The sequence below is a fragment of the Ranitomeya variabilis genome, chromosome 4 (genome assembly GCF_051348905.1).
Source record: "Ranitomeya variabilis isolate aRanVar5 chromosome 4, aRanVar5.hap1, whole genome shotgun sequence".
Classification (NCBI taxonomy): Eukaryota; Metazoa; Chordata; class Amphibia; order Anura; family Dendrobatidae; genus Ranitomeya; species Ranitomeya variabilis.
Genome location: NC_135235.1, coordinates 174,235,685 through 174,260,201, shown reverse-complemented (window position 1 = coordinate 174,260,201; position 24,517 = coordinate 174,235,685). Strand labels below are relative to the sequence as shown.

At 44.6% G+C, this 24,517-nt stretch overlaps 1 protein-coding gene across 9 annotated transcripts in view; it reads left to right on the top strand.

Moving 5' to 3' along the window:
- ZMIZ1 (zinc finger MIZ-type containing 1) overlaps positions 1-24,517 on the top strand; it is a 626,177-nt gene that overhangs the window by 581,951 nt on the left and 19,709 nt on the right. For 5 of the 9 annotated variants that reach the window (XM_077259396.1, XM_077259397.1, XM_077259395.1 and 2 more), the window contains 10 exons: positions 21-165; positions 2,902-3,016; positions 3,463-3,680; positions 3,925-4,123; positions 6,393-6,680; positions 10,186-10,368; positions 11,689-11,766; positions 15,179-15,353; positions 23,430-23,616; positions 24,021-24,231. In XM_077259396.1, the coding sequence (XP_077115511.1) occupies positions 21-165; positions 2,902-3,016; positions 3,463-3,680; positions 3,925-4,123; positions 6,393-6,680; positions 10,186-10,368; positions 11,689-11,766; positions 15,179-15,353; positions 23,430-23,616; positions 24,021-24,231 (1,799 nt within the window). The remainder of the gene's footprint in view (positions 1-20; positions 166-2,901; positions 3,017-3,462; positions 3,681-3,924; positions 4,124-6,392; positions 6,681-10,185; positions 10,369-11,688; positions 11,767-15,178; positions 15,354-23,429; positions 23,617-24,020; positions 24,232-24,517) is intronic. The other 4 variants (XM_077259401.1, XM_077259400.1, XM_077259399.1 and 1 more) reach the window with 3 other exon arrangements.

Below are 24,517 nucleotides of genomic sequence, written 5' to 3'. Positions count from 1 at the left end.
TTCCATTTCCATTTTTCCAGCTCTCCTTTCCTCTTGGTGTGAAGACCTAGGAAGGCTGCTTCTACTGCGCCACCAAAAGAGCAGGCAGAACGACCCCCCAGGGAAACTCCCCATGCAGCCCCCCATGAATTCTTTAACTTCCATGAAACCATCCCTGTCCCATGGGTAAGCATGCACTAGAGATTCTCCACTTCTCAGCATATTAACACTAATTGGTTTAGCAGAACTGAGGATTCATACTTTCTCTTCATCTTGGCTACTGTTATATATCAGTTTGTGTATGTAAATGCAATACCCCCTCATGCAGATTGCTGAACATTGCAGTGCCCTGCCGGCTGATATAGCAGATAGTTCACAACCTGCACTGCGTGCTTTGTGGCACCTTATTTCTCCCTAAAGCCATGTTCCAATGTGCAGAAATGTTGTGGTTGTTTCCCCACAGTGTTTTGCCTGTGGCTCAATGGTTATCACTGTTGCTTTGGATCTCTGGGGTCCTGGGTTTACATACCACCATGACAACATCTGCAAGATGTTTGTAAGCTTTCCTCATGTTTGCCCGGGTTTTTTATCCTCCCACACTCAAAAGACATTCTGATAGGGAATTTAACCTGTGAGCCCCAATAGGGACTGTGATGATGTCTGTAAAGTGCTGTGGAATATCATGGCACTGTACAAATGAGTAAAATAAATATCTGCACCAAAATACACAACAGCCATCTGATTTGAGGGTTTTTGCTGCATTTATTATGCATATTCCCCTTTTGTGATTTTTTTTTTTTCTTTTTTTTTTTTAAGGTTTAATGTATATGCTGGGATTTTGCACTTTAAAAACTCAATTGCAGTTTTACTTTCATTTTCATGCTCCCCATAGAAGCATAAGAATCAGTATCAACTGAACCAGTGACATTATAGATAAGGTGTCGGTAGGGCCCAGTGCCTAAGTCAGTGGCCACAACATGTAGTCTCTAAGGACATTCCCACAGTATAGAATTCCTATAGAAAATATGGAGTGTAAGTCTATCCATACAGAGTAAAATCAACAAAAGTTTATTACAACAATACAAGACGTGAATCGATATAACAGGAAGTTGTATGTTCAGTAAATACTTGGTCAGGGCTCCTTCTGCATCAATTGCTGCATCAATGTGTCGTGGCATGGAAGCAATCAGCCTGTGGCACTGCTGAGGTGTTATGGAAGCCCAGGTTGCTTTGATAGCAGCCTTCAGCTCATCTGCATTGTTGGGTCTGGTGTCTCTAATCTTCCTCTTGACAATACCTCATAGATTCTCTATAGGGTTAAGGTCAGATGAGTTTGCTGGCCAATCAAGCACAGTGATACTGTTGTTTTTAAACCAGGAATTGGTACTATTGGCAGTGTGGACAGGTGTCCAGGTACTTCACACTAGACCTTGGAAAAACAAGGTCCCAGAGTCTGGAGGAAGAAGCTGCTTGAGGTTTAGTGTTACGTTTCCACAATCAGTGATGGTTTGAGGAGCCATGTCATCTGCTGGTGTAGGTCCACTGTGTTTTATCAAGACCAAAGTCAGCGCAGCCATTTACCAGGAAATTTTAGAGCACTTCATGATTCCTTCTGCCAGCATGTTTTTTGGAGGTGGAAATGTCATTGTCCAGCTGGACTTGGCACCTGTCCACACTACCAAAAGTACCAATACCTGGTTTAAAAACAACAGTATCACTGTGCTTGATTGTCTATGGGGTTAAGGTCAGGTGAGTTTGCTGGCCAATCAATGGGATATTGTCAAGAGGAAGATCTGAGACACCAGACTCAACAATGCAGACGAGCTGAAGGCTGCTATCAAAGCAACCTGGGCTTCCATAACACCTCAGCAGTGCCACAGGCTGATCGCCTCCATGCCACGCAGCAGTAATTGATGCAAAGGAGCCCCGACCAAGTATTGTGTGCATTTACTGAACATACATTTCAGTAGGCCAACATTTCGGATCTTAAAATCATTTTTCAAGCTGGTGTTATAAAGTATTCTCATTTACTGAGATAATGACTTTTGGGTTTTCATTGGCTGTAAGCCATAATCAACAACATTAACAGAAATCAACACTTGAAGTAGATCACTCTGTTTGTAATGACTCTATATAATATATAAGTTTCACTTTTTGTATTGAAGAAATCTGATATTCTCATTGTGTGAGATGCACCTGTATCTACATAAAGTGCTTAGTGCTATCATCTCATGAGTGAAGAGACAATCATGTGACATAAACAATTGCCACCTTTTTTGATTATCTGGCAAAAAATGCACTAATGGAGAAAGAACACACATGTAGTATTTTTAAGTACTATAAAACATTATGTAGTCAAATATAGGGGACGCTTACCCATATTGCCCCTGTCTGATGAGCTGTACCAGCAGCCCCAACACGCCTTTCTACTTGGAAAAACACACCAAAAAACTGTTTACTCATGTATAATGGGCATAAGGTTTCATGAAATCACATCCATTTTGCCTGAACTTTTAAACACAGCAAATTTTCTGCACTGAAAAAATGCAGGATTTACACTACATGGAAACATGGCCTCAAAAAGCATCTTTAGGAGGTTTAAAGTACATTTGTTAGGCGTTCATTGTACGTTATCAGGGCTTGTCGTTGTTGCATATAGTAAATGCCCAGGTGTTGGACACAAGAAGAGTCAACCACCATGAATACCTTGTTCTGGTTCATGCTACCGGGTAAAATTGCTCTTGTAAATCCTCAAGTATTGAGAGTTTGAGTTTATTTGGTGATTTATGTAGAATTACAGCAATGAAAATGTGCCACATTGTGTAGATTACATCAGGCCCCACTAGGTCACAGCGGCACTACTTGTTCTCAAGCCTTTAAACTGTCTGTTGCGTTATCTATGCCCCTTTGTTTATTTTGCAGTGATGGATCTTTCCCTTATGACTCCGTCCCATGGCAGCAGAATGCAAGTCAGCCTCCAGGTTCTCTGTCAGTGGTCACTACAGTTTGGGGCGTCACAAATACTTCTCAAAGCCAGGCAAGTATTGTTTCCTGTTCTTTACGTAGTAAGAACATATTCCACATAGTTCTGCACTTATTGGGGACCCCAATATCACTCTATACAATTAGACATACTTAACTCTTACAGAAATATCGGCGTTGAGAAAGTTTTGACAGCAAGCATATCCTTGCTAGCAACACTGTTTTTGCAGTTACATCCTGTAAATGGAAACCTATCCATCATCTCTGCATGTTATTTGTGAACAGCGCCTTAAAATCCTAGCACCTGTTTATAAAGCGTTCCCTTTACTCTTTCACCATCGGGAAAATACAAGTCATCTTTTCCAGTCATTTTTATTCTGCCTGTGATAAAACAGTGAAGATTCAGATTCTCATCTGTCATTACGGCTCTTCCTCCAGGCATGCCATTGACTTGTATTCTGTCTTATTAACTTTGCGGGTATTTTTGTTTGTTTTTTTCAGGTACTAGGGAATCCAATGGTTAATGCAAACAATCCATTAAATCCAGCGGCCAATCCCATGGCGTCAGGCATGAACAGCAATAGCGCTGGTATGAACTCCCCGCAGTTTGCTGGGCAACAACAGCAGTATTCCTCAAAGGGAGCATCCAACCAGCCGTACATGCAGCAAGGCATGTATGGGCGGCCAAACTATCCAGGGGGCGGTGGATTTGCAGGGAGGTAAGATGGCTTGCCTTTCTCAATTGCTCTTGGTGATTGCCAGCATTCGTTGTGCAAGAAGTCTCTTGTAAATTCTCGCATTTACAGTTGTCAATGTATCACTTCTGCGGAGTTGTGCTGCAGTCCACTGACTACGTATCGTCCATCCAGTGTGGTTGGTCTAGTGCTAAAGATGTTTGGAATGTATCTCAAGCTGATGTACTTTTTGACTTTCAAGGAATGCGATTGACTTTTTGTTTCACAGCTATCCTGGCGGTCCTAATAACCCTTCTGGAATGGGCATCCCACCTCACACAAGGCCTTCTGCAGACTTCACCCAGCCTGCGGCTGCGGCTGCTGCAGCTGCGGTGGCTGCTGCTGCTGCCACAGCTACCGCCACAGCAACTGCTACAGTGGCAGCACTTCAAGAGACACAGAATAAGGACATGAACCAGTATGGCCCAGTGAGTCTACATTGCATTTGTTTCTGTTGCTTATTGCTTCCAATAATCCTGTGCACTGAGTCTGCTCCAGCACGTTCTCAGCATCACTGTCTCTCTTCCTTTCCTCCTGTGTATCATATATCACAAGTCTTAAGGGTTACTTAAGGAGTAACTGTCGTTTTTGTTTATATAACTTAATAGTACACATGAAAATTTGAAGCTTTGTAATATATCTTATCAGGGAAATCTGCTTCTTTCTCCTCCAGGACTGATTTTTCAATTCATTGGGTAAAATGTTTTTAGTGAGCATGGATTTTCCCATTACTCAGTTAGGATATGGCAGGTTTTGCTGGTAAAGTTCTATGGAGAACTGTAGTTGTCAAACATGTAGCAGGATGTCTGTGTTTGCATCTCATACTTCCATCTATCCCCTCCATAGAATTTTAAAAGTACCAGCTGCCATCTCCTATCTCTGTAGCAGAAAAATCTGTGTTCACGGATGACAGACTTTACCCATAAATTGAGAAAGAAAGATCAGTCCCGGAGGAGAAAGAAGCAGATTTCTCTGGTAAAATATATTACAAAGTTTCTTATTTTCATGTCTACTCTATTGGTTATTTAAATGAAAAGACTTTTACTGTGTAAGTAAAAAAGTTTTTTTGTTTTTTTTTTTTACCTATTCTGATACAGTAGAGTGTACACTACTCACCACTGAGATTGCAACACCAAGAAGGAAAAGTTGTGGAGTTATGGAAATCACAGGATGGATAGGCATGTTAATGATATGCAAATAGTGAAACAATGGAAAGCATTTTTTTTTTTTAAATGTATTCAGTTTAGAGTATGAGCATGACGTGCAGAAACACACGCATTCACATGTCTTGGCTGCTATCAATGAGATGGTTAATGATTGTCAGAGGAATGTTCTACCACACTGATTGCAGTTGAGTAAGTCATTAAGATCCGCTGCTGACATCTCCTTTTGCAAATGCATCATGCATATAAGACCTACGAGATGTGTTTGATTGGAGACAAGTTCAGAGACACTGAAGGCTATAGTAACATATTTAGTCCACTCAGGCTGCTCACAGCATGACCAACATGTAGTCTGGCGTTGTGTTGAAAAACGGCTCTTGGGACACTTTTGAGAAATGGCTGAATCACCACCACCACCAAATCGATGTAGTGCCAAACTGTTAGTTTACCTAGAATGAAGATTAGATGTTTCTGCCTAAAGAACATTGTCACCCCACAGCTTAATAATCCCTGGAGCTTGAATGGGGTGACGTTCCTTTATAAAGGTCCTTTCATGACTGTGCGCACATGGTCTCCAGACCAATTTCTGGCTATGAGACAAAACAAAAATGGGACTCATTGCTGAATAGGAAAGACCTCCATTGTGGTCTTGCTTCATCATGATAGCCTTTGAGATTGCTGGCTTGAGGTCAATGGATGCTTGTAGCTGGCTTGTATCCCAATGTCGTATAATTGCCTTCTGACAGTTTGTGTAGACAATGTGTGATGCCTTGGACTTGCTATGTCACGTCCACTTTCACACGCAGCACAGAATGGATCACTATGTGCCATTCTTCCAATCTGATGGTTCATCTATTCTGAGGTTCGTCTCTTTCACCTCTTGCTGTCATTCCAGTTCATTATTGTTTTCCCTACTACTAGGACATGCAAAGTTGATCAGTGCTGACATCTTGGCCTGTGCATGTTATAATTTCCTGGAGTGATAAACTAAGGTCTCTCTTTTCAATAATTCTGTCCCTCTCAGTTTGTGACAAATGGTGATAACTTGCACGTCGACTATTGGGGGGGCATTGCATAATCATCCCACAAGACTAGATGCAATTTGGTGTTAGATATGAGAGTGGAAATATGCCACAGATTGGAGCCAAGTTCTTGAAAATATGGTAATATGCAGAACTCCACGACACCTGCTTCTTCCTCCTTGATGTTGTGATGTTTGTGATCTCAGTGTTGAGCAGTGCATTTTGCAGCACTGTAACTAGAACACGTCCAATCAGAATCCAGTTTCTCTATCTAGTGTACACATTAATATTCATATTGGATTTCTACAGTTGTGTTGCACAATTTGGGTAATCGAGCAGTAGCTCTCACATTCAGGACGCATGTGAAAATGTAATTGATTGTTCTATGCAAAATGCGACATCTGTATATCCCCTTCTCTCTTATCCCATGTTGTGCGCCTTTCCTGCCTCACTCCTCATCCCTTTTAGAAACGCATGTCGCATTTTACTTTTTTCTCTTTCTTTTGTTGAAGGTGTGTTCCTCTTTCCAGATGGGTCCAGCCCAGGCCTACAACAGTCAATTCATGAATCAACCAGGCCCACGAGTCCCCTCTGCTATGTCAGGGAATATGAACCCAGCTGGAATGGGTCCTAACATGGCACCTTCTAACATGAGTGGCCCACCAATGGGGATGAACCAGCCTCGGCCTGGAATGAACCCTTTTGGAGCTCACGGTCAAAGGATGCCCCAGCAAAGTTATCCTGGACCCAGGCCTCAGTCACTGCCTATGCAAGGCATTAAAAGGCCTTACCCCGGGGAGGTGAGCAACTAAAGCTGTGCATGAAATAACCTAGTGGTTATGCAAAATGCATATATTATATCACAATGTAATGTCACTTAAGAAAGCTATACACCTTTAAGTATAATGCTGTTCACTAAGGATGTGGTTATTAATGACCGGGCAGTGTTTGTTTTTCTCCCCCTTTCAATTTACGCAAAGAATGAGAGAGAAGAGGCAAGTGTTTCAGATCCGGTATTTTCCTTCGCTTTCGTTTTTACAGCGCCCATGCTCTGGCCACTTTGGTGGATGTGGTCAGGACTGCTGTAAAAGCTGCAAAAGTTACAAAATTTTTGCCCAACTTCAAGTTGCGCAAAAGTTTTGCCACTTATCAAAGTATTTTACATCATAAATTTTGACAAATATTTTTTATTGAAGAAAACAGGATGACATTACATACATAAGCATGCACTAGTATACAAATGGTATTTCTTTCCCCATTTTTTTTTAACACATAAAGATACAACAAACACATCTCCCCCCTCCCATAACAAAGAGAACACCCATCACGCTTCAGCAATCTTTATCCATGTATTACAGTATTGCATTCCTATAACCCTAATATCCTATCTCTGACAAGGTCTGCAGAGGCCAATCCAGGAATGTCCAGCCATCCTCCCCAGATATTCTCGTAGTGGTTCATCTTGCCCATTTTCATGTATACGCTCTGTTCCATAAGAACTAAAAATTTACTCTATTCACAAATTCCTTCCTAATAAGAGAATTTTCATCTAACCAGTGCAATGTGATAGTCTTCCTTGCAACATAAAGTGGTCTGGCTATTGCCAGCCTGCCCCATTCATCTGACGCCACCTCCTCTACATGTCCTAAAATACATGTCAATGGATCTCGAGTAATAGTCGTTTCCGTCACTCTTTCCACTAAGTTTAGGACCACCATCCAAAATGCCTGTAATCTTGGACAAGACCATATGAAGAATGTCAGCTTCATCCATTGTACATCTCGGGCAACCAGAGTCCGCCCTTAGTCCAGCCTTTTTCATCCACACAGGGGTCCACACCTATATACCCTATGCATAGTGAGTAACTGCGACACCCTCCCAGATTCACTTATGGATATTCTAGGGACTTATTGCAAAATCAACTCCCACTGGCCATCCGATATATCTCCCAAATCCCTTGTCCATTTAGATCTAGCCATCAATGGGTGTCTGTCCAAAAAAGTATCCAGCAGTCCCCTGTAAATTAGCGATATAAGACCCCTAGTACCCCTCTGTGGACCAAGTATATTCAACATACTGTTGCTCTGTATCATTATCGGTGACCTTCCCCACTGTTAAGAGAATGCATGCCACAGCTGCAGGTACTGGCAAAACATATTATGTTCCAGAGGGAACTCTTTCCTGAGTGTTTCAAATGTTTTGGACGTCTCACCATCTAGCAGCTGCGACACATACCATATACCTATTCTTCTCCACTGTCCAAAATTCCGTAGATTTAGCAGTTCGGTCAACCGAAGATCAAACCAAATGGATGTATATCTCGTGTATTCCCCTATACCCCTCCTCTGCTTAATTTTTTTCCCACAGTTTCTCAAGCAGCACCAGTGTTGGAAACCTCTTAGGACTCAAACGAAATCTACCGGCCTCCAGAGCAGCCAGCAGCAGGCCCCTCCCCACCACATGAGAAATAACCTTCCCCACTGAGCTGTTAAGATCATGATCCCCCATCCTACCAAATGCTGGCATTGGGACCCAATGTAATACAGCCATGGGTTGGGAACAGCCAAACCCCCATCATCCTTTGGACGTTGCAACAGTTCTAGTTTAATACACGCTCATCCTCCTTTCCATATCAAATCGCGGAAAATGGCTTTAATTTTATAAAATCTATTCTGAGGAAGCCAAACCTGTGCATTGTGTAGCACGTACAAAAGCTGAGGCATAAGTATCATCTTTATTAAATTAGCACGCCTGGCCATTGTTAAATTTAGCTTCCTCTATGCCGTAAACATCTGTTTAAATTTACCTAGTAATGGGTTTAAATTAAGTCTTTCATAATCTTTGATACTATTTGACACCCAAGTAAGTGAATTCCTTAACCATTTGAACTTGAGTTGGCTGATCTCCCACAACAAGAGTCCCACAATCCAGCGGCAGCAATACGGACTTATCCCTATTAATACAGATCCCAGATATACCGGCATACTAATCTAGGACCATCATTACCGTCCCCTGGAACTGTCCGTATCTCCCAGAAATAGCAACATGTCGTCAGCATAGAGGGCCACTTTTTCTTTATGTATCCCATATTTAAATCCTACAATATTGTGATCCCTTCGCATCACTGCCGCCAGTGGCTCGATTGCTATACCAAACAATAAAGGGGATGACGGGCACCCCTGTCGTGTGCCTCTAAACAAGGAAAAAACCCCAGTCATCTGCCCATTAACACGTACCCTGGCTCGAGGAGCAGTATCTAGCAACCGAACCCACTGGATAAACAGCTCCCCAAAGCCCATATGTTGCAACATAGCCCCCAAGTATTTCCACTCTACACTATCGAATGCTTTAGCCGCATCCAGTGAGAGAATCGCTCTATTCGCTGCATTGTCTGCCTTCACTTGCATGTTAATAAAGAGTCTCCTCAAATTCGTTGCTGTGGATTTGTTAGGCATAAATCCCACCTGATCCTGATGCACTATAGATGTTATAACTTTATTAAGACGATTAGCCATCATTTTAGCCAAAAGTTTTGCATCCGACGTTAGCAATGAGATTGGGCGATATGAGGCTGGCACAGTAGGGTCCTTGCCTTTCTTAGGGAGCACAGCAATAATTGGCTCCCGCATAGACTGTGGGAGGTCACCTCCATCCAACCCTTCCTTATATACATCCAGCAAAGCAGGTAGCAGGAGTTTCCTATATTTTTTTATACACTTCCCTGGGCAAACCATCCACCCCCGGAGCCTTGTCATTATCCACAGAGGCCAGCACCACCTCCAAATCCTCCAAGCTAAACAGTTTGTCTAGCAATTGCTGATTCTCTGTGGACAATTTTGGACCAAGAAATCATTAATCTCTGCATCCGTCGGCTGCATCTGTGATCTTTATAGATTAATGTAAAAGCCCTCCATCACCTCCAGTATGCTCTTGGTATCTCTAACCTCCTGCCCATCTTCTCCCCTCAAGGCAGGTATGTAGGCACTGTCTCTCTGTGCAGCAGCCACTAGGGCCAGGAGATGGCTGGCTCTCTCTCCTGCCTCAAAATATTGCATAGGTCGGAACATCTTTTTTCGCTCTGCCATCCTTAAAGATAGCGCATTTACTCCAGCCTGAGCCATTACTTCATTTTTAAATGTTTTTAAATGTTTTTTTGTGCTTTGGCATTAATAAAATTGCAAATTGTATCTTTATACTTAGTAATGCACATTCTATATGCATTGATCCTTTTTCTTATCCTCCATCAGTTTTTCAAGTTCGTTATCTTTCTACAGTAAATGTTGATTTCTGTTTTCCCTTCTACAGCCCAATTATGGTAGCCAGCAGTATGGACCAAGCAGTCAGTTTCCGAATCAACCTGGTCAATATCCAAATCCCAATCCTGCCAGACCCATGACATCTCCAAATTATCCAGGCCAAAGGATGACAGGGCAACAGAGTGCTGGACAGTACCCTCCCCCCAATGTGGGCATGGGGCAGTACTATAAGGTGATTCATGTTCTGCATTTCTGTGGCATTTTCTGTTGTCCTAGCTGTAGGGAAGCGCTGCTGAATCTGCTTCTGAATTTCTTCTTACCAATTATTTTCCTTTTGCAGACATTGGTGCATCCTCTCTTATTATGTTCATGTGGTTTTTCATTTCTTTTTTTTTTTCTTTTTCATAGAGGGTGGTGGGTATTATTTATTTTGCTTATAATGTGTTTAAGAAAACTGGTCTATCAATCTCCATACTTACGATTGACACATCCCCATTGTGCATCAGTTTAGGGTTATGTGAAATTACATTGATACCCATGTTTTTGAATAGCCACCATGTAAGGCTTCTTTTACCCTGCCAGGAAAAAGTATAGCCATATGTGGCATCCCACAACACAAGCAGCAGAGAAGCCACGCGTGTAGCTATCATCTGACTGCTTTTCTTAAAGGGATTGTGTTGATTAGACAGCCTCTTTAATTCCCTTAACTTTAATCATTAACAAAGAGCTCCACATTTATTCCTGCATCTATGCTTCCAAATGAAAATCTATATGAATTAGAAAAATTCATACGAAGCCTGGTGAAATCATACCTGGCACGTCCCTACTAGCGCCATTCATCTTTGGGACAGTTCCTGTCTAATCTAAGTTTCCTAGGATCAGATACATTTTTCTACTAGTTAAAATTCCTAACAGAAGAAATTATCAGGAGAGTATTTAGTAGTAAAAGCTAGAATCCAGTCCCCTGGAATCTTAAATATATTTGGGGTCCTAAGGATCATCACACATAGAACTAATGAGGTGCATGCAGTTATTTGCTTAGGTTATTGCTCTTTTTGGATTGTTAGATTTCCTAAATAACCTACAAAAATAACCACAGCCACCAAATAAATCTATCTTGATATTTTAGTCATTGAGGAACAAATTAACCTATAAATATGACTAGCACAAACATAATACTGAAATACGGGGAAAGAAATAAGGTAGGAAGTCATCCAAAGGGGGAGTGCGTCATTATAGTAATACTTAGAGACTTCTTATTTCAGAAGCTGAGAGAACTTAACACATAAGATGATGAAATAATAAGATACCTCCTCAATAATAAAATTATGGACCGTATAGGCATAAGAGATTTTCTGTAGCTGACCTCAAAAAGGCATGGATCCCCAATTAATAGGTTTTAACTGGCGAACGTAAGTATTGGTTGCTGCTTTTCAGCTGATAATTTCTCATATCACTGACCTCTTAAGCTGCTTTTTCTTTATATTTTCAGTCACTCTTTATTTTTATTTTTTTTACATTTTTTAATTCATTATTATTATTTTTTTAATAGCAAGAGCAGTTTAATGGACAAAATAACAACTTTTCTGGGAGCGGCTACAATAGCTATAGCCAAGGCAGTATGAACGGGGTGAGTGTAAATTCCTACCAAATCATCAAAATTGATCAACTTGGGAGGAAGGGGTAACTGAGTACTATTTTTTTTTAATACACCGTAAATATATATAAATCTAAATCTGCACAGCAGAAACTCTGACAAAGGCCAGTTTTATATGTTTCATTCTCAACATTTTGTTGCATTTCAGGTTTGTTATGGATGTCAACCATCAAAGGGCTGTCACTCTGTGAACACAGACATATAAATCCTCACCTCATGTGCAGCGCTTGCAGTCGGGATTCTCTGGTGCTGGCAGCACGATTGTGACCGCAAGTATGTATGTGATATACATACTCCCGGCCATATTCCCAATAGATGTGCATAGCCTCAATCAATTCACTTGTATTGGTTGAGGCACAGCACATAATTGCGGTCACAATTTCCCTGCCAGCTCCGGGGAATCTTGACAATGTGCGCTATGCTCGATGAGAGGATTTACAAGTCTGCATTCAGATAGAGTGACTAGGGATAGTGTGCACTGTGAGGTCACAATAGCGGTATAATGTGCACTGTACTGCCATAGTACAGGGATACTGTGCACAGTGATGTCACAATAGAAGTATAATGTGCACTTTACTGCCATAGTACAGGGCTAGTGTGCACAGTGAGGTCACAATAGAGGTATAATGTGCACAGTGCTGCCATAGTACAGGGATAGTGTGCACAGTGAGGCCACAATAGAGGTATAATGTGCACAGTGCTGCCATAGTACAGGGCTAGTGTGTACAGTGAGGCCACAATAGAGGTATAATGTGCACTGTACTGCCATAGTACAGGGATACTGTGCACAGTGATGTCACAATAGAAGTATAATGTGCACTTTACTGCCATAGTACAGGGCTAGTGTGCACAGTGAGGTCACAATAGAGGTATAATGTGCACAGTACTGCCATAGTACTGGGATAGTGTGCACAGTGAGGTCACAATAGCGGTATAATGTGCACAGTGCTGCCATAGTACATGGATAGTGTGCACAGTGAGGCCACAATAGAGGAATAATGTGCACAGTGCTGCCATAGTACAGGGACAGTGTGCACAGTGAGGTCACAATAGAGGTATAATGTGCACAGTACTGCCATAGTACAGGGATAGTGTGCACAGTGAGGTCACAATAGAGGTATAATGTGCACTGTACTGCCATAGTACAGGGATAGTGTGCACAGTGAGGTCACAATAGAGGTATAATGTGCACTGTACTGCCATAGTACAGGGATAGTGTGTACAGTGAGGCCACAATAGAGGTATAATGTGCATATTTAAGATACAATAGAGATATAATGTGCAGAAATAATAAACCCTGTGATGTCACTGTGCAGGGGTGACAACACAAGCTCACTATGTACACAATGACATCACTGTGGGAAAAAATAAATAGTCAGGACGTAATCCTTCATTGCACGTGCCCCACTGTTCATTAGTGACCATTGTATGTGCGTGCTCACAGAACAAGAAGAAATTAAAAGGCGTGGTCATCAAAACACGGCTGCCTGCCCAAGCACTGTGGTGATCGGGAATCTGCCTGAGGCCCGAAGAAAAGGTCATTTCAGGTCGTAAATGGCCTGTGGGCTTGAGCTTCCCCACCCCGGTCTACAGTAACACCATAGTAATGTCACAGTACAGGAATTATTCAAAAAGTAGTCCAACAGAGGAGGGATAATGCACACAGCTGGAGCAACCATGTTCTGTAGTTTGACTTAATGGTGCAAAATTCATTTTTCCATGCTTGTTTCTACCATTTATAGTTTTCATTAACCCTATATTATGTCTGAATGGAAATTGGCCTCCTTTAGTTGAGGTTCTACTTTTTTAGCTACACCATTGTGTCCACAAAACATACGGGGCCAATATTTCTTTGACTTGGCGTCCTCCTCTCCAAGCCAGATGGTAAGGCCATGTTCACACTTTGCGGTTTTTACCGCGGAACCGCCGCGATTTTGATGCTGCGGGTCCGCAGCAGTTTCCATTGCGTTTACATTTACATGTAAACCCTATGGAAACCGCAAACCGCTGTGCACATGCTGCGGGAAAAAACGCGCAGAAACGCAGCGGTTTACAACCCGCAGCATGTCACTTCTTTGTGCAGAATCGCTGCGATTCTGCACCCATAGGAATGCATTGAACCGCTTACTTCCCGCATAGGGCTGTGCCCACGTTGCGGGAAGTAAGCAGATAATGTGCGGGTGGTACCCGGGGTGGAGGAGAGGAGACTCTCCTCCAGGCCCTGGGAACCATATTTGTGTGTAAAAAAAAGAATAAAAAAAAAAAAAATCATGTTATACTCAGCGCTGCACGCGGCCGGCCGGTCAGAGTTGCTGTGCGAACAGGACCTGCGGTGACGTCGCGGTCACATGACCGTGACGTCGCGGTCACATGACCGTGACGTCACGAAGGGTCCTTCTCGCACATCATCTTTGGAACCGGACCGCCGGGTGCAGCGCCGAGGAGATCGGGACGTCAGAGGGTGAGTATATAAACTTTTTTTTTTATTTTAACATTACTATTGATGCTGCATATTGCTGCATATGCAGCATCAATAGTATAGGCGGAAACCGCGATAAACCTGCAGGGATAACCGCAGCGGTTTTGCCCTGCAGATTTATGAAATCCGCTGCGGGAGAACCCGCAGAGGTCACCCGCAAAGTGTGAACATGGCCTAAAAGTTACTGTCTGTAAGCTTTCCGCTTTGTCATTTATAGTTGTACTCAGATTAGGTTAATCCCAATATATCATGGTATAATTTATCTTTTGTCTATCATCCGCTTTGTGTTCACTGTACTATATATATTGTATATGGATGTGGTCTTGAGCTTGGAACAACTCTACTTATTATAGTAATTAAATTAAACTAGTATAGTTTACAATATTGCTGACAATTCCAAGTCTAGTAAGTCAGACATTGTATGTATCTGCCATTTCTTTAACAACTATGATGGTGTTTTACTCTGGCTGTAAATGGTTACATGGAGAAATTGGTGCAACATGTACTATCCATTATCTTTTAGTAATCTTGTTTAATTAACTTATAGAAGATAAATCACAAGTAAATTTAAGTCCTTGAATTAGTCTCTCCTGTAGTTGATAAACATGTTTCAGTTTTGTGGTAACTAGTACTAGCACCACTATAATGGCCGGTGATGTATCACTGTATGACTATAAATGTTCTATTCAGGAGTGGTGAAGCGGAATGTTATCTACTAAAATCTTTAAAAAAAGTAAGGGCTGTCTTCCTTTAGTGTTTATCACAATAGTGATTAATATGAGGGTGTACTGACTACTTTTGGTATGATATTAATAAATGACTTTGGAATACTGCACATTGTTTGCTTCCAAGTTCTGAAGGCTCCCAATTGTGTAACACTAACTGACTTTTTATGCCATTTTGCAGCCCTCCAGGCCAGGTCCTGTTGGTAACTACCCTCACTCGCCTGTTCCTGGAAACCCCACGCCACCTATGACTCCTGGTAGTACTATTCCACCATACCTGTCCCCTAGTCAAGATGTCAAGCCTCCGTTCCCTCCAGACATCAAGCCAAACATGAGCTCCTTACCTCCACCACCAAGTGAGTGAGAATCTTATTAACTAGAATCTTTGACTAGGAGACCATTTTTCCTTTTATTTTGTGCACCATCATGTTTTACTCAAACTAAAAAGGCAGCACTCTGTGGCGCCATAGCATGCAAATATGAAATTTGAAAATTGAATTGCATTACTGCATTAGAAATATGAATAATTTGAGAAAGGTTAGTGCATAAATTGGCCAATTCATGAGTACCTGAAAGCCACGTTAAGGCGTTTATCGTTTCCAGGACCTAACAATGCCATTTTTCTCTTAGAATAAAGTCTTCATCTGTATGGGAACATGAATCCTCTCTTAGACTGAAATCTATATTTCTGCGGAGGGGTAGTGGTCCTGCTGTGACTAAAAACACCTGTGGCCAAAAGGCCGAGTGCTCAGTCAGAAGGCCAATGAATACAAATTTCAAAAAACCAGACGTCACATCCAAACATAAACTACGTGTGAGCAGGTGCTAACCTTGAGTCACCAATTCATATACACTCAAACAAAAAAGGCAGCACTCTGTGGAGCCATAGCATGCAAATATGAAAATTGAATTGCATTGCATTGTTTTACCTATAGAATATTTCTTCGATTGGTATAGGCAAACATAATTTTTTGTTTTATTTTCTATATACAGTAGGCAGGTAAGCAAAAATGCTGCCAAGTCAGAATGCTTTCAAAAGTAAAAGTCTTAATAGTTTATTTTTATCTATTTAACAAAATGCAAAGTGAATGAACAAAAGAGAAATCTGAAGAAAATAAATATTTGTTGTCCCCACCCGTTGCCTTCAAAGCAGCATCAATTCTCGGTACACTTGTCACTTGCACACAGTTTTTGAAGGAACTCAGTTTGTTGTAGAACGAACTACAGATCTTCTGTGTATGAGGCTTGCGCTAATCCCTCTGTCTATGTAATTCCAGACAGACTGGATGATGTTGAGATCAGGGCTCTGTGGGGACCATATTATCACTTCCAGGATTTCCTGTTCTTTATGCTAAAGATAGTTTTTAATTATATTATATTGTGTGTATGTTTGGGGTTGTTGTCCTGCTGCAGAATACATTTGCAGCGAACCAGATGCCTCCCTGATGGAATTTCATGATGGATAAGTATCTGTCAGTATTTCTAAGCATTGAGGATTACTATTGACCAAGTTCTGAACACTATTTGCTGAAATGCAGCCCCAAACGTGCAAGGACCTTTTGCAATGCTTCACTGTTCGTGCGTACACTCATGATTGTACCACTTTCCTGCTTTTCTTGCTAATAAACTGCCTTCTGTTAAAGCCAAGTATTTCAAATTTTGACTCCTCAGTCTGGGGCACCTGCTGCCATTTCTCCTTCGTCTTATTGGGGGACACAGGACTGTGGTGTATGCTACTGCCACCAGGAGGCTGACACTAAGTAAACATAAAAAAAGGTTAGCTCCTCCTCCACCATATACACCCTGACACTGGCCGCAGACGAACCCAGTTCATGCTTAGTGTCCTTAGGAGGCACATCTCTGGTTTCTTCCCAGATCTTTTTTTTTTTTGCCATGAAGATGAGACAGGGGCGACGGACCCTTTTGAAGGGGTCCGATCTCCCAAACCAACAACGGGTGAGCACTTGGATTGTCGCCTCCACGTATCCTCTCCTGCAACGTGGGACAAGATGCCGAACTCAGCCCTCACCACCCTATGGTATAGAAATCCTAGGCTGTACAGAGGCATACGACAGTCCGTACGGCCCCCACTGCGTCACCAATGCGAAGGACTGCGGTGATGCAAGGAGGCGGACGGTCCCTCTCCTCACCCCCTATAGAGAAGATAGTTAGGGTGCCTGCACCGTCCTTTACGCAGCCCCCCTCTAACCTGAAACTGGGCACAGCTGAAGCGCTCCATCTGCGGATTTTTTGCAGGAGTAGGGGGGCTGGGAGGGCTCCTGCTGCAGTGTTTCCCTGGACGATCTCTGGCCTCCCCATTCGGCGTCGGATGACTTGGTTCCGGCCCAGGTCCGGCATTCCGGTTGACCACGTTCCGGGCGGGAGCGCTACCATGCGCTTGCCCGCCACCTTTATGCCCCGCAGCGGGCACCGTAAATTTAGTCCCCGGCTTCTGCCGGTGCTAGGCCGCGGGCGAAAGTCTCGCCCTTTTAACTGTGTTAGCTTCCGGGGAGCCCGCCTCCTGTATCCTATTGCAGTCGCCAGAAATTTAGCTCCTGGCTTCGGCCGGCGCTAGGCCGCGGGCGGAAATCCCGCCTCCGGAAGACGTTTTTTCTTCTGGTCCCGCCCCCAGGCCAGCGCTGAGATCTGTCTGGGTTCAAGGTTCCACCCACAAAAGCAACTATTTCCGGCAGGACCGCCCACCAACAGGGTGCGCTTTTTCTTTTGTTTTTGAAGATAGGAGACATTGCTGAAGTCTCCTGCTGCACCCTCTTACGTGTTCCGCAGAACGGCCGGGGACTCAGGACTGGGGTAAGTGTTACTCCCCCAGCCTGGCAGCTCCACTCTCTACTCCTGCTCCTTATCCAAATTCTCCTGCCTCAGATCATATCGGCAGCAGGTCCAGCATGTCTAGAAGGACCAAGACTCATACGGTATTATATGTCTCATGTGTTGCCTGTCGGTCCACTTTTCCGCATGCCCAGAGTAATCGTCTCTGTGAAGCCTGCGATTACGAACGCGCCCAGGAGCCCTCCCCTGCTACTGACCCTTCCCCTGCGACTGAGCCCAGTGTATCAGGTCCCCCGGAATGGGCCTTTTCTCTGTCGCAGTCTATGGCGTCACTAATGAGAGCAGTTGAGTCCCTTCAGGCCCCCGATAGGGGCAGGGGCAGTGGTTCGCCTGTATTGGAGGGGTCCTCCGTCTTACAGGAGCCTCCGGCCTGCAGGGGCCGCACTCTCACCAGGCAGACGCGGGGGAAACGAACCCACACAGCGTCGCCCAGTCCGTCCGGTTCCTCTGCATCCATGACATCTCTCGCTCTCCCTCACCATCGGAGGTTAGCGAACAAGGCTCGGATTATGATTCCGAAAGGCCCCTCAATTTAGAGGTGCCTAATTACCAGGAGACAGTCGACAGTATCATTGAGGCCGTCAACCAAACCCTGGGGATAGATGATGAATCCACCTTGGCCTTTGGTCATAAGGTGTCTCCTAAATGGATCAAACAGCCGCATAGAGTATTTTGCACTCACCAGAGTTTGAGGACTCAGTGCAACGTCACTGGGAGCTGCCGGACAGGCGTTTCTCGGGGCAAAAGGCTGTGAATGCAAGATATCCTTTCTCCCCTGAAGTCCATGAAAAGTGGGCAGAATCCCCTTTGGTAGATCCACCCGTATCGCTTTTGGTTTCTAAAACATTGTTATCCCTTCCTAATGGTTCTTCTATTAGGGATCCAACTGATCGACTCATAGAGAACCTGGCTCGCTCAGTGTTTGAGGCCTCAGGCTCAGCCCTCTCACCCTCCTTTGCGGCGACTTGGGTAGCTAAGGCCATGATATCCTGGTCAGAATCATTGAGTAGAGCTCTACAGGGTAGGGACCTGCCATCAGAGGTGGCCGAGATCTCGAATCAGATCGCTCTAGCGGGAAACTATCTGATTAATGAATCATTGGATGCGGCGAACTGAGCGGCACTGACTGCCACAAACGCAATTTCCATTAGAAGGGCATTATGGTTGAGGACATGGCGGGTGGACTCAACCTCAAAAAAGTCCCTTACTGCTCTGCCCTATCAGAGCGGCTGATTATTCGGTGAAAAATTGGATCAGCTCATTTCTGGCACCACAGGAGGGAAAAGCAACTTTCTCCCACAGCAAAGGATTAAGCAGCAATTTCGTCGCCATCTTCAGGCACGGTTTAAGTCCTTTTGCAACCCTGGGGGGACTGCAGGGGCAAACCCCGTCAGCTCAGGTCGGCCTTATCAGGACAGAGATCGTCAGATTTCTTACAGAGCCAACCTGTTGGGAAAAATGTGGTCCCACCAGCCAAAATCAAGGGGATCTAGGTCCCACAGATTTTCAGCCAAATGACTGGAGGCAGGCTCCGGTCGACACCAGCAAAGTAGTCGGCTGCCTACTCTGGTTTCACCAGTTCTGGCTCGCTGTCGTTCACGACAGGTGGGTAAGAGAGCTGGTGTCCTCAGGGTACAAGATAGAATTTATTAGCCGCCCCCCGAGTCAATTTTTTTTCTTTCGTCTTCCCAGATCGGAATCCCGTGTACGGGCCTTATTCAAGGCTGTCGAGTCTCTTCGGGGCAGCAGAGTTATTATCCCCATACCGGAGGTTCTATTCCAACCTGTTCATAGTTCCCAAAAAGGATGGAGCTGTAAGGCCCATTCTGGACCTGAAACATCTGAACAGATTTGTCAGAATTCGTCACTTCCGAATAGATTCTCTCCGCTTGGTCATTGCTGCCATGGAAAAGGGAGAATACTTAGCTTCAATAGACATTCAAGACGCCTATCTTCACATCCCCATACTCCCCCCGCATCAAAGATATCTATGTTTTGCCATAAGCAACCTACATTTTCAGTTCACAGCCTTACCTTTTGGGCTGGCCACCGCCCCCAGGGTGTTCACAAAGGTCATGGCAGCCGTTGTATCCATCCTGCATTCCCGGGGATAGTCATCTTGCCTTTTTTAGATAACCTCCTGGTCAAGGGTCCGTCTTTTTGGGCCTGCGAGGAAAGTGTCTGCATCTCACTGGATACTCTTTTTCGCCTAGTGTGACTGGTGAATTTAAGAAAGTCATCCCTTGTGCCACCTCAGAAGATCACCTTTCTGGTGATGATCTTCGACACCTCCTGAGGGTTGACAGTCCTCCCCTGGGACAAGGTCCTGGCTCTCCGGCAGGAAGTGCGGGTCCTTCGCCAGCCGGTCTCTCATTCCATCCAGTTTTGCATGAGAGTCTTAGGAAGGATTGTGGCAGCAATAGAGGCAGTTCTATTTGCGCAACTCCATCTTTGCCCCCTCCAGCATGCCCTTTTGGCTGCTTGGGACAGGAACCCATCTCTCAACCACATGTGTTGTCTGTCCACTCAGGTCAGACAGGCGCTTACATGGTTGACAATGAGTTCCTATATTCGGGGGAAGCCTTTTCCCCCAGTCTATTGGCTGGTGGTCACGACCGACGCCAGTCTTCTCGGATTGGGAGCAGTGTTTGGCTTCCACACAGCCCAGGGACGCTGGTCTTCACGGGAGTCAACCCTTCCGATCAACCTTCTGGAGATTCGGGCTGTTCAGCTGGCTCTGCAGCATTTTCATTGTCTTCTGGCAGGCCGCCCCGTCCGGATTCAATTGGACAATGCCACGGCCGTGGCATACATAAATCATCAAGGGGGTACCCGCAGCAGGGCGGCCATGCACGAGGTAAAACATGTCCTCTGCTGGGCCGAGAAAAGCCACTCTGTGATCTCAGCAGTCCACATTCTGGGCGAAGAGAACTGGGCGGCGGATTTTCTCAGCCATCAGGGTCTTGCGTCCGGGGACTGGTCGCTCCATCCCGACGTTTTCCGGCAGATTTGCAAACGCTGGGGAACTTCGGACGTTGACCTGATGGCCTCCGGGATAAACGCCAAAGTACTCAGGTTTGTCACCCGATACAGGGATCCACAGGCAATCGCTGTGGACGCGTTGGTCCCACCCTGGAACCAGTTTCACATCCCATATATTTCCCCCGTTGGCACTGCTCCCGAAGGTAATCAGGAAAGTCAAGACAGAGGGGGTCCCAGCAATTCTGGTTGCCCCAGATTGGCCTCGTCGGTCATGGTATGCAGACCTAGTGCTGCTGCTCGCCGAGGCTCCCTGGCGGCGCCCGGACCTTCTCTCCCAGGGCCCAATCTACCCCCAGAACTCAGGGGCCCTGTGTTTAACGGCCTGGCCATTGAATCTAGGATTCTAACCCAGGCAGGGTTTTCCCAAAAGGTGACCGCTACTATGATTAGCTCCCGGAAGCCCGCCTCCGCACTTATCTACCATCACACCTGGAAGGTCTTCTTCGCATGGTGCCAAGAGTGCGGTCTTTCCCCGCTTTGTTTCTCTATCCCCAACATTTTAGCGTTCCTCCAAGCCGGCCTGGGTTCGGGCCTAGCACCAAGTACCCTCAAAAGACAGATATCAGCCTTGTCTGTCCTTTTTCAGCGCAGGATCGCTACCAATTTACAGGTGAAGACTTTTATACAAGGCGTTGCTCACATGATACCACCTTACAAGGCCACCCTGGACGCTTGGAACCTTAACCTGGTCCTAGGGGTCCTGCAGGAATCTCATTTTGAGCCTCTTCAGGACGTCTCCTTGACATGCCTTTCCTGGAAGGTTGGTTTTTTTGGTGGCCATAACATCCATCAGGCGGGTCTCGGAGCTAGCGGCTCTATCCTGCTGAGCTCCTTTTTTACTGTTCCATCAGGATAAGGTGGTGCTCAGGCCAACACCCTCTTTTTTGCCAAAGTTGGTTTCCTCATCTAGTGAGAGCGCTCAGGAGGTATGGGTCACGGACGGCATCTTTTCTGCAGACCAGACACGCTGTTCGTCCTTCCCGATAGTCGCAGGAAGGGACTCGCTGCCTCAAGATCAATCATAGCCAGGTGGATACGATTGACTATTCAGGAGTCCTACCACATCAGAGGTGCAGTTGTTCCAGCTGGGATCAGGGCACACTTCGCCCGGGCAGTGGGCGCTTCCTGGGTACTTCAGCACCAAGCATCGGCAGAACAGGTTTGCAAAGCGGCGACCTGGTCCAGTCTACACACTTTTTCCAAACACTATAGTATCCATACTCCGGCTTCAGCGGATGCAAGTCTGGGTAGAAAGATTCTTCAAGCAGCGGTAGCGCCCCTATAGGCGGTAGGTGCCTAGGGCTTATACCATTGACTCAATTTCCCACCCAGGGACTGCTTTGGGACGTCCCACAGTCCTGTGTTCCCCAATGAGAAAAAGGTGAAATACGGATTTTTGTGTTACTCACCGTAAAATCCTTTTCTCCGAGACGCATTGGGGGACACAGCTCCCACCCTGTTAGCCAGATGGCTCCTTGTTTCTTTTTTTTTTGCATTTATCAATCGGTGGGGTTGTTTTTGGACATGTTGGTCCTGCGTTAAAGCTGATTTACTTTTTGTTCTCCTACTGCTTTTGCACCAAACAGGGTTCACCTGCGGCCAGTGTCAGGGTGTATACGGCAGAGGAGGAGCTAACCTTTTTTATGTTTACTTAGTGTCAGCCTTCTGGCGGCAGTAGCATACACCACAGTCCTGTGTCACGTAATGAGCGTCTCGGAGAAAAGGATTTTACGGTGAGTAATACAAAAATCCATATTTCCAGCACCCCAATTCCTGTATTTTTGTGATAGAACATATGGATTTTGGCTTTAATTCTTTCATGAAGATCACTTCTAACCAGACTCTGAACAGTAGATAAGTGTGGTTGTGTCCCACTGGTTGCTGCCAGTTCAGAGGTGATGGCATTGCTGGACATCTGCTTTTTTAAAGTGAAGTACGGTAAGCATGATGTGTTTTTTATCTGTTGCACTAAGTTTCCTTGGCTGACTACTGCATCCATGGTCCTCATCTTTGCCCATTTCTTGCTGTCCACAACACTGCATCTATGGTTCTCAACTTTTCTTTCTGTTCTCAATGCTTAGAAATACAGAGGCCAACATCCACAGAAGATCTGTGGTTTGTTCTCCATTTAATTTGGAACAACCCTCCTACCGACTTCCTTCAAAAACTGTACAACTTGTGTGTAAGTGTGCCTAGAAGAATTTATTCTATGGTGCTATTTTGAAGGCGAAGAGTGGTCACAACAAATATCGATTTAGATTTCATTCACTTTGCATTTTGTTAATTGAACAAAATTCATTAACACATCTATTTTTTAAAGCATTACTTTGCAGCAGTTTTTCCAGACCTGCCTAAAATTTTTGCACCATATTGTACTTGTAAAAAACTTCCAAGTTGACCTTGAAGAGTAATGAATTTTTGCTGTGAATATTTAAAATATTGTAGACTCTTGTATTGGCTATATACTTGACCTTTGAGGAGGTCTAGGGTCTCTAGTACTCTATGCTTTGCTTACTAATCTTCACATTGTCGCACTGCAGATGCAAAAGGGAAAGTTCACGCTTTCTCTCCCTCTTCGATCTCAGCCAGCCACGCAGACGAGCTCCGCTTAACATTTCCTGTTCGGGATGGAGTGGTATTGGAGCCTTTCCGACTGGAGCACAACCTTGCGGTTAGCAACCATGTGTTCCACTTGCGGCCAACCGTCCATCAGACCCTCATGTGGAGGTAAACCTTGATGAATGATCACTAACACTTCTTATTAGCATGAGGAAACCTTTTCATTCTACATTTTCTGTGTGTATTTTGTGTATGACATCACATATTTGTTGTTAAAGGGGTTGGCTACTTTTTCTTGTTAGTACAGCTCTCCTCACACACTCCCCAGCACTGTGGAGGAGCATGTGAGAAGACCCGCCCATCAGCCTCCTGCAATAGAAAAGCAGCTTTTCTGTGAGATGTTTGGACAACAGACTGGTCTGGTCACATTCTCCTCCACCAGCAGCCAGTTTTTGAAAAAAAATGTTGGTCACTTTTTGAGGAACACTGCAGTAACAAGGAAAAGTGGCTGATCTCCTTAATCAGAATGTCCAGTTTACTTGAAGATATATATATCTATTTGCCTTTAACAGGTCAGACTTGGAATTGCAATTTAAGTGCTATCACCATGAAGACAGACAGATGAACACTAACTGGCCTGCATCTGTACAAGTCAGCGTCAATGCTACTCCTCTTACTATTGAGCGGGGTGACAATAAGACTTCCCACAAACCTTTGCACCTCAAGCACGTTTGCCAGCCAGGCCGCAATACCATCCAAATTACCGTCACTGCCTGTTGTTGTGTAAGTGTCCGCCTTCAGACCCTTCATTCGCTATTATTAAGTATGCTGTATATGCTGCCAAAACGATTAATTTCAACTTCAGGAACAATTTCCATCATTTGTAACAGCAACAAGCAATTTGTACTGCTTGTAGAATAAAATTCAGTACAAAAGCAGGTATGCACGTAGACTAAGGGTACTGTCACACAGTGCAACTTTCCAACGATCACGACCAGCGATACGACCTGGCCGTGATCGTTGGAAAGTCGTTGTGTGGTCGCTGGAGAGCTGTCACACAGACCGCTCT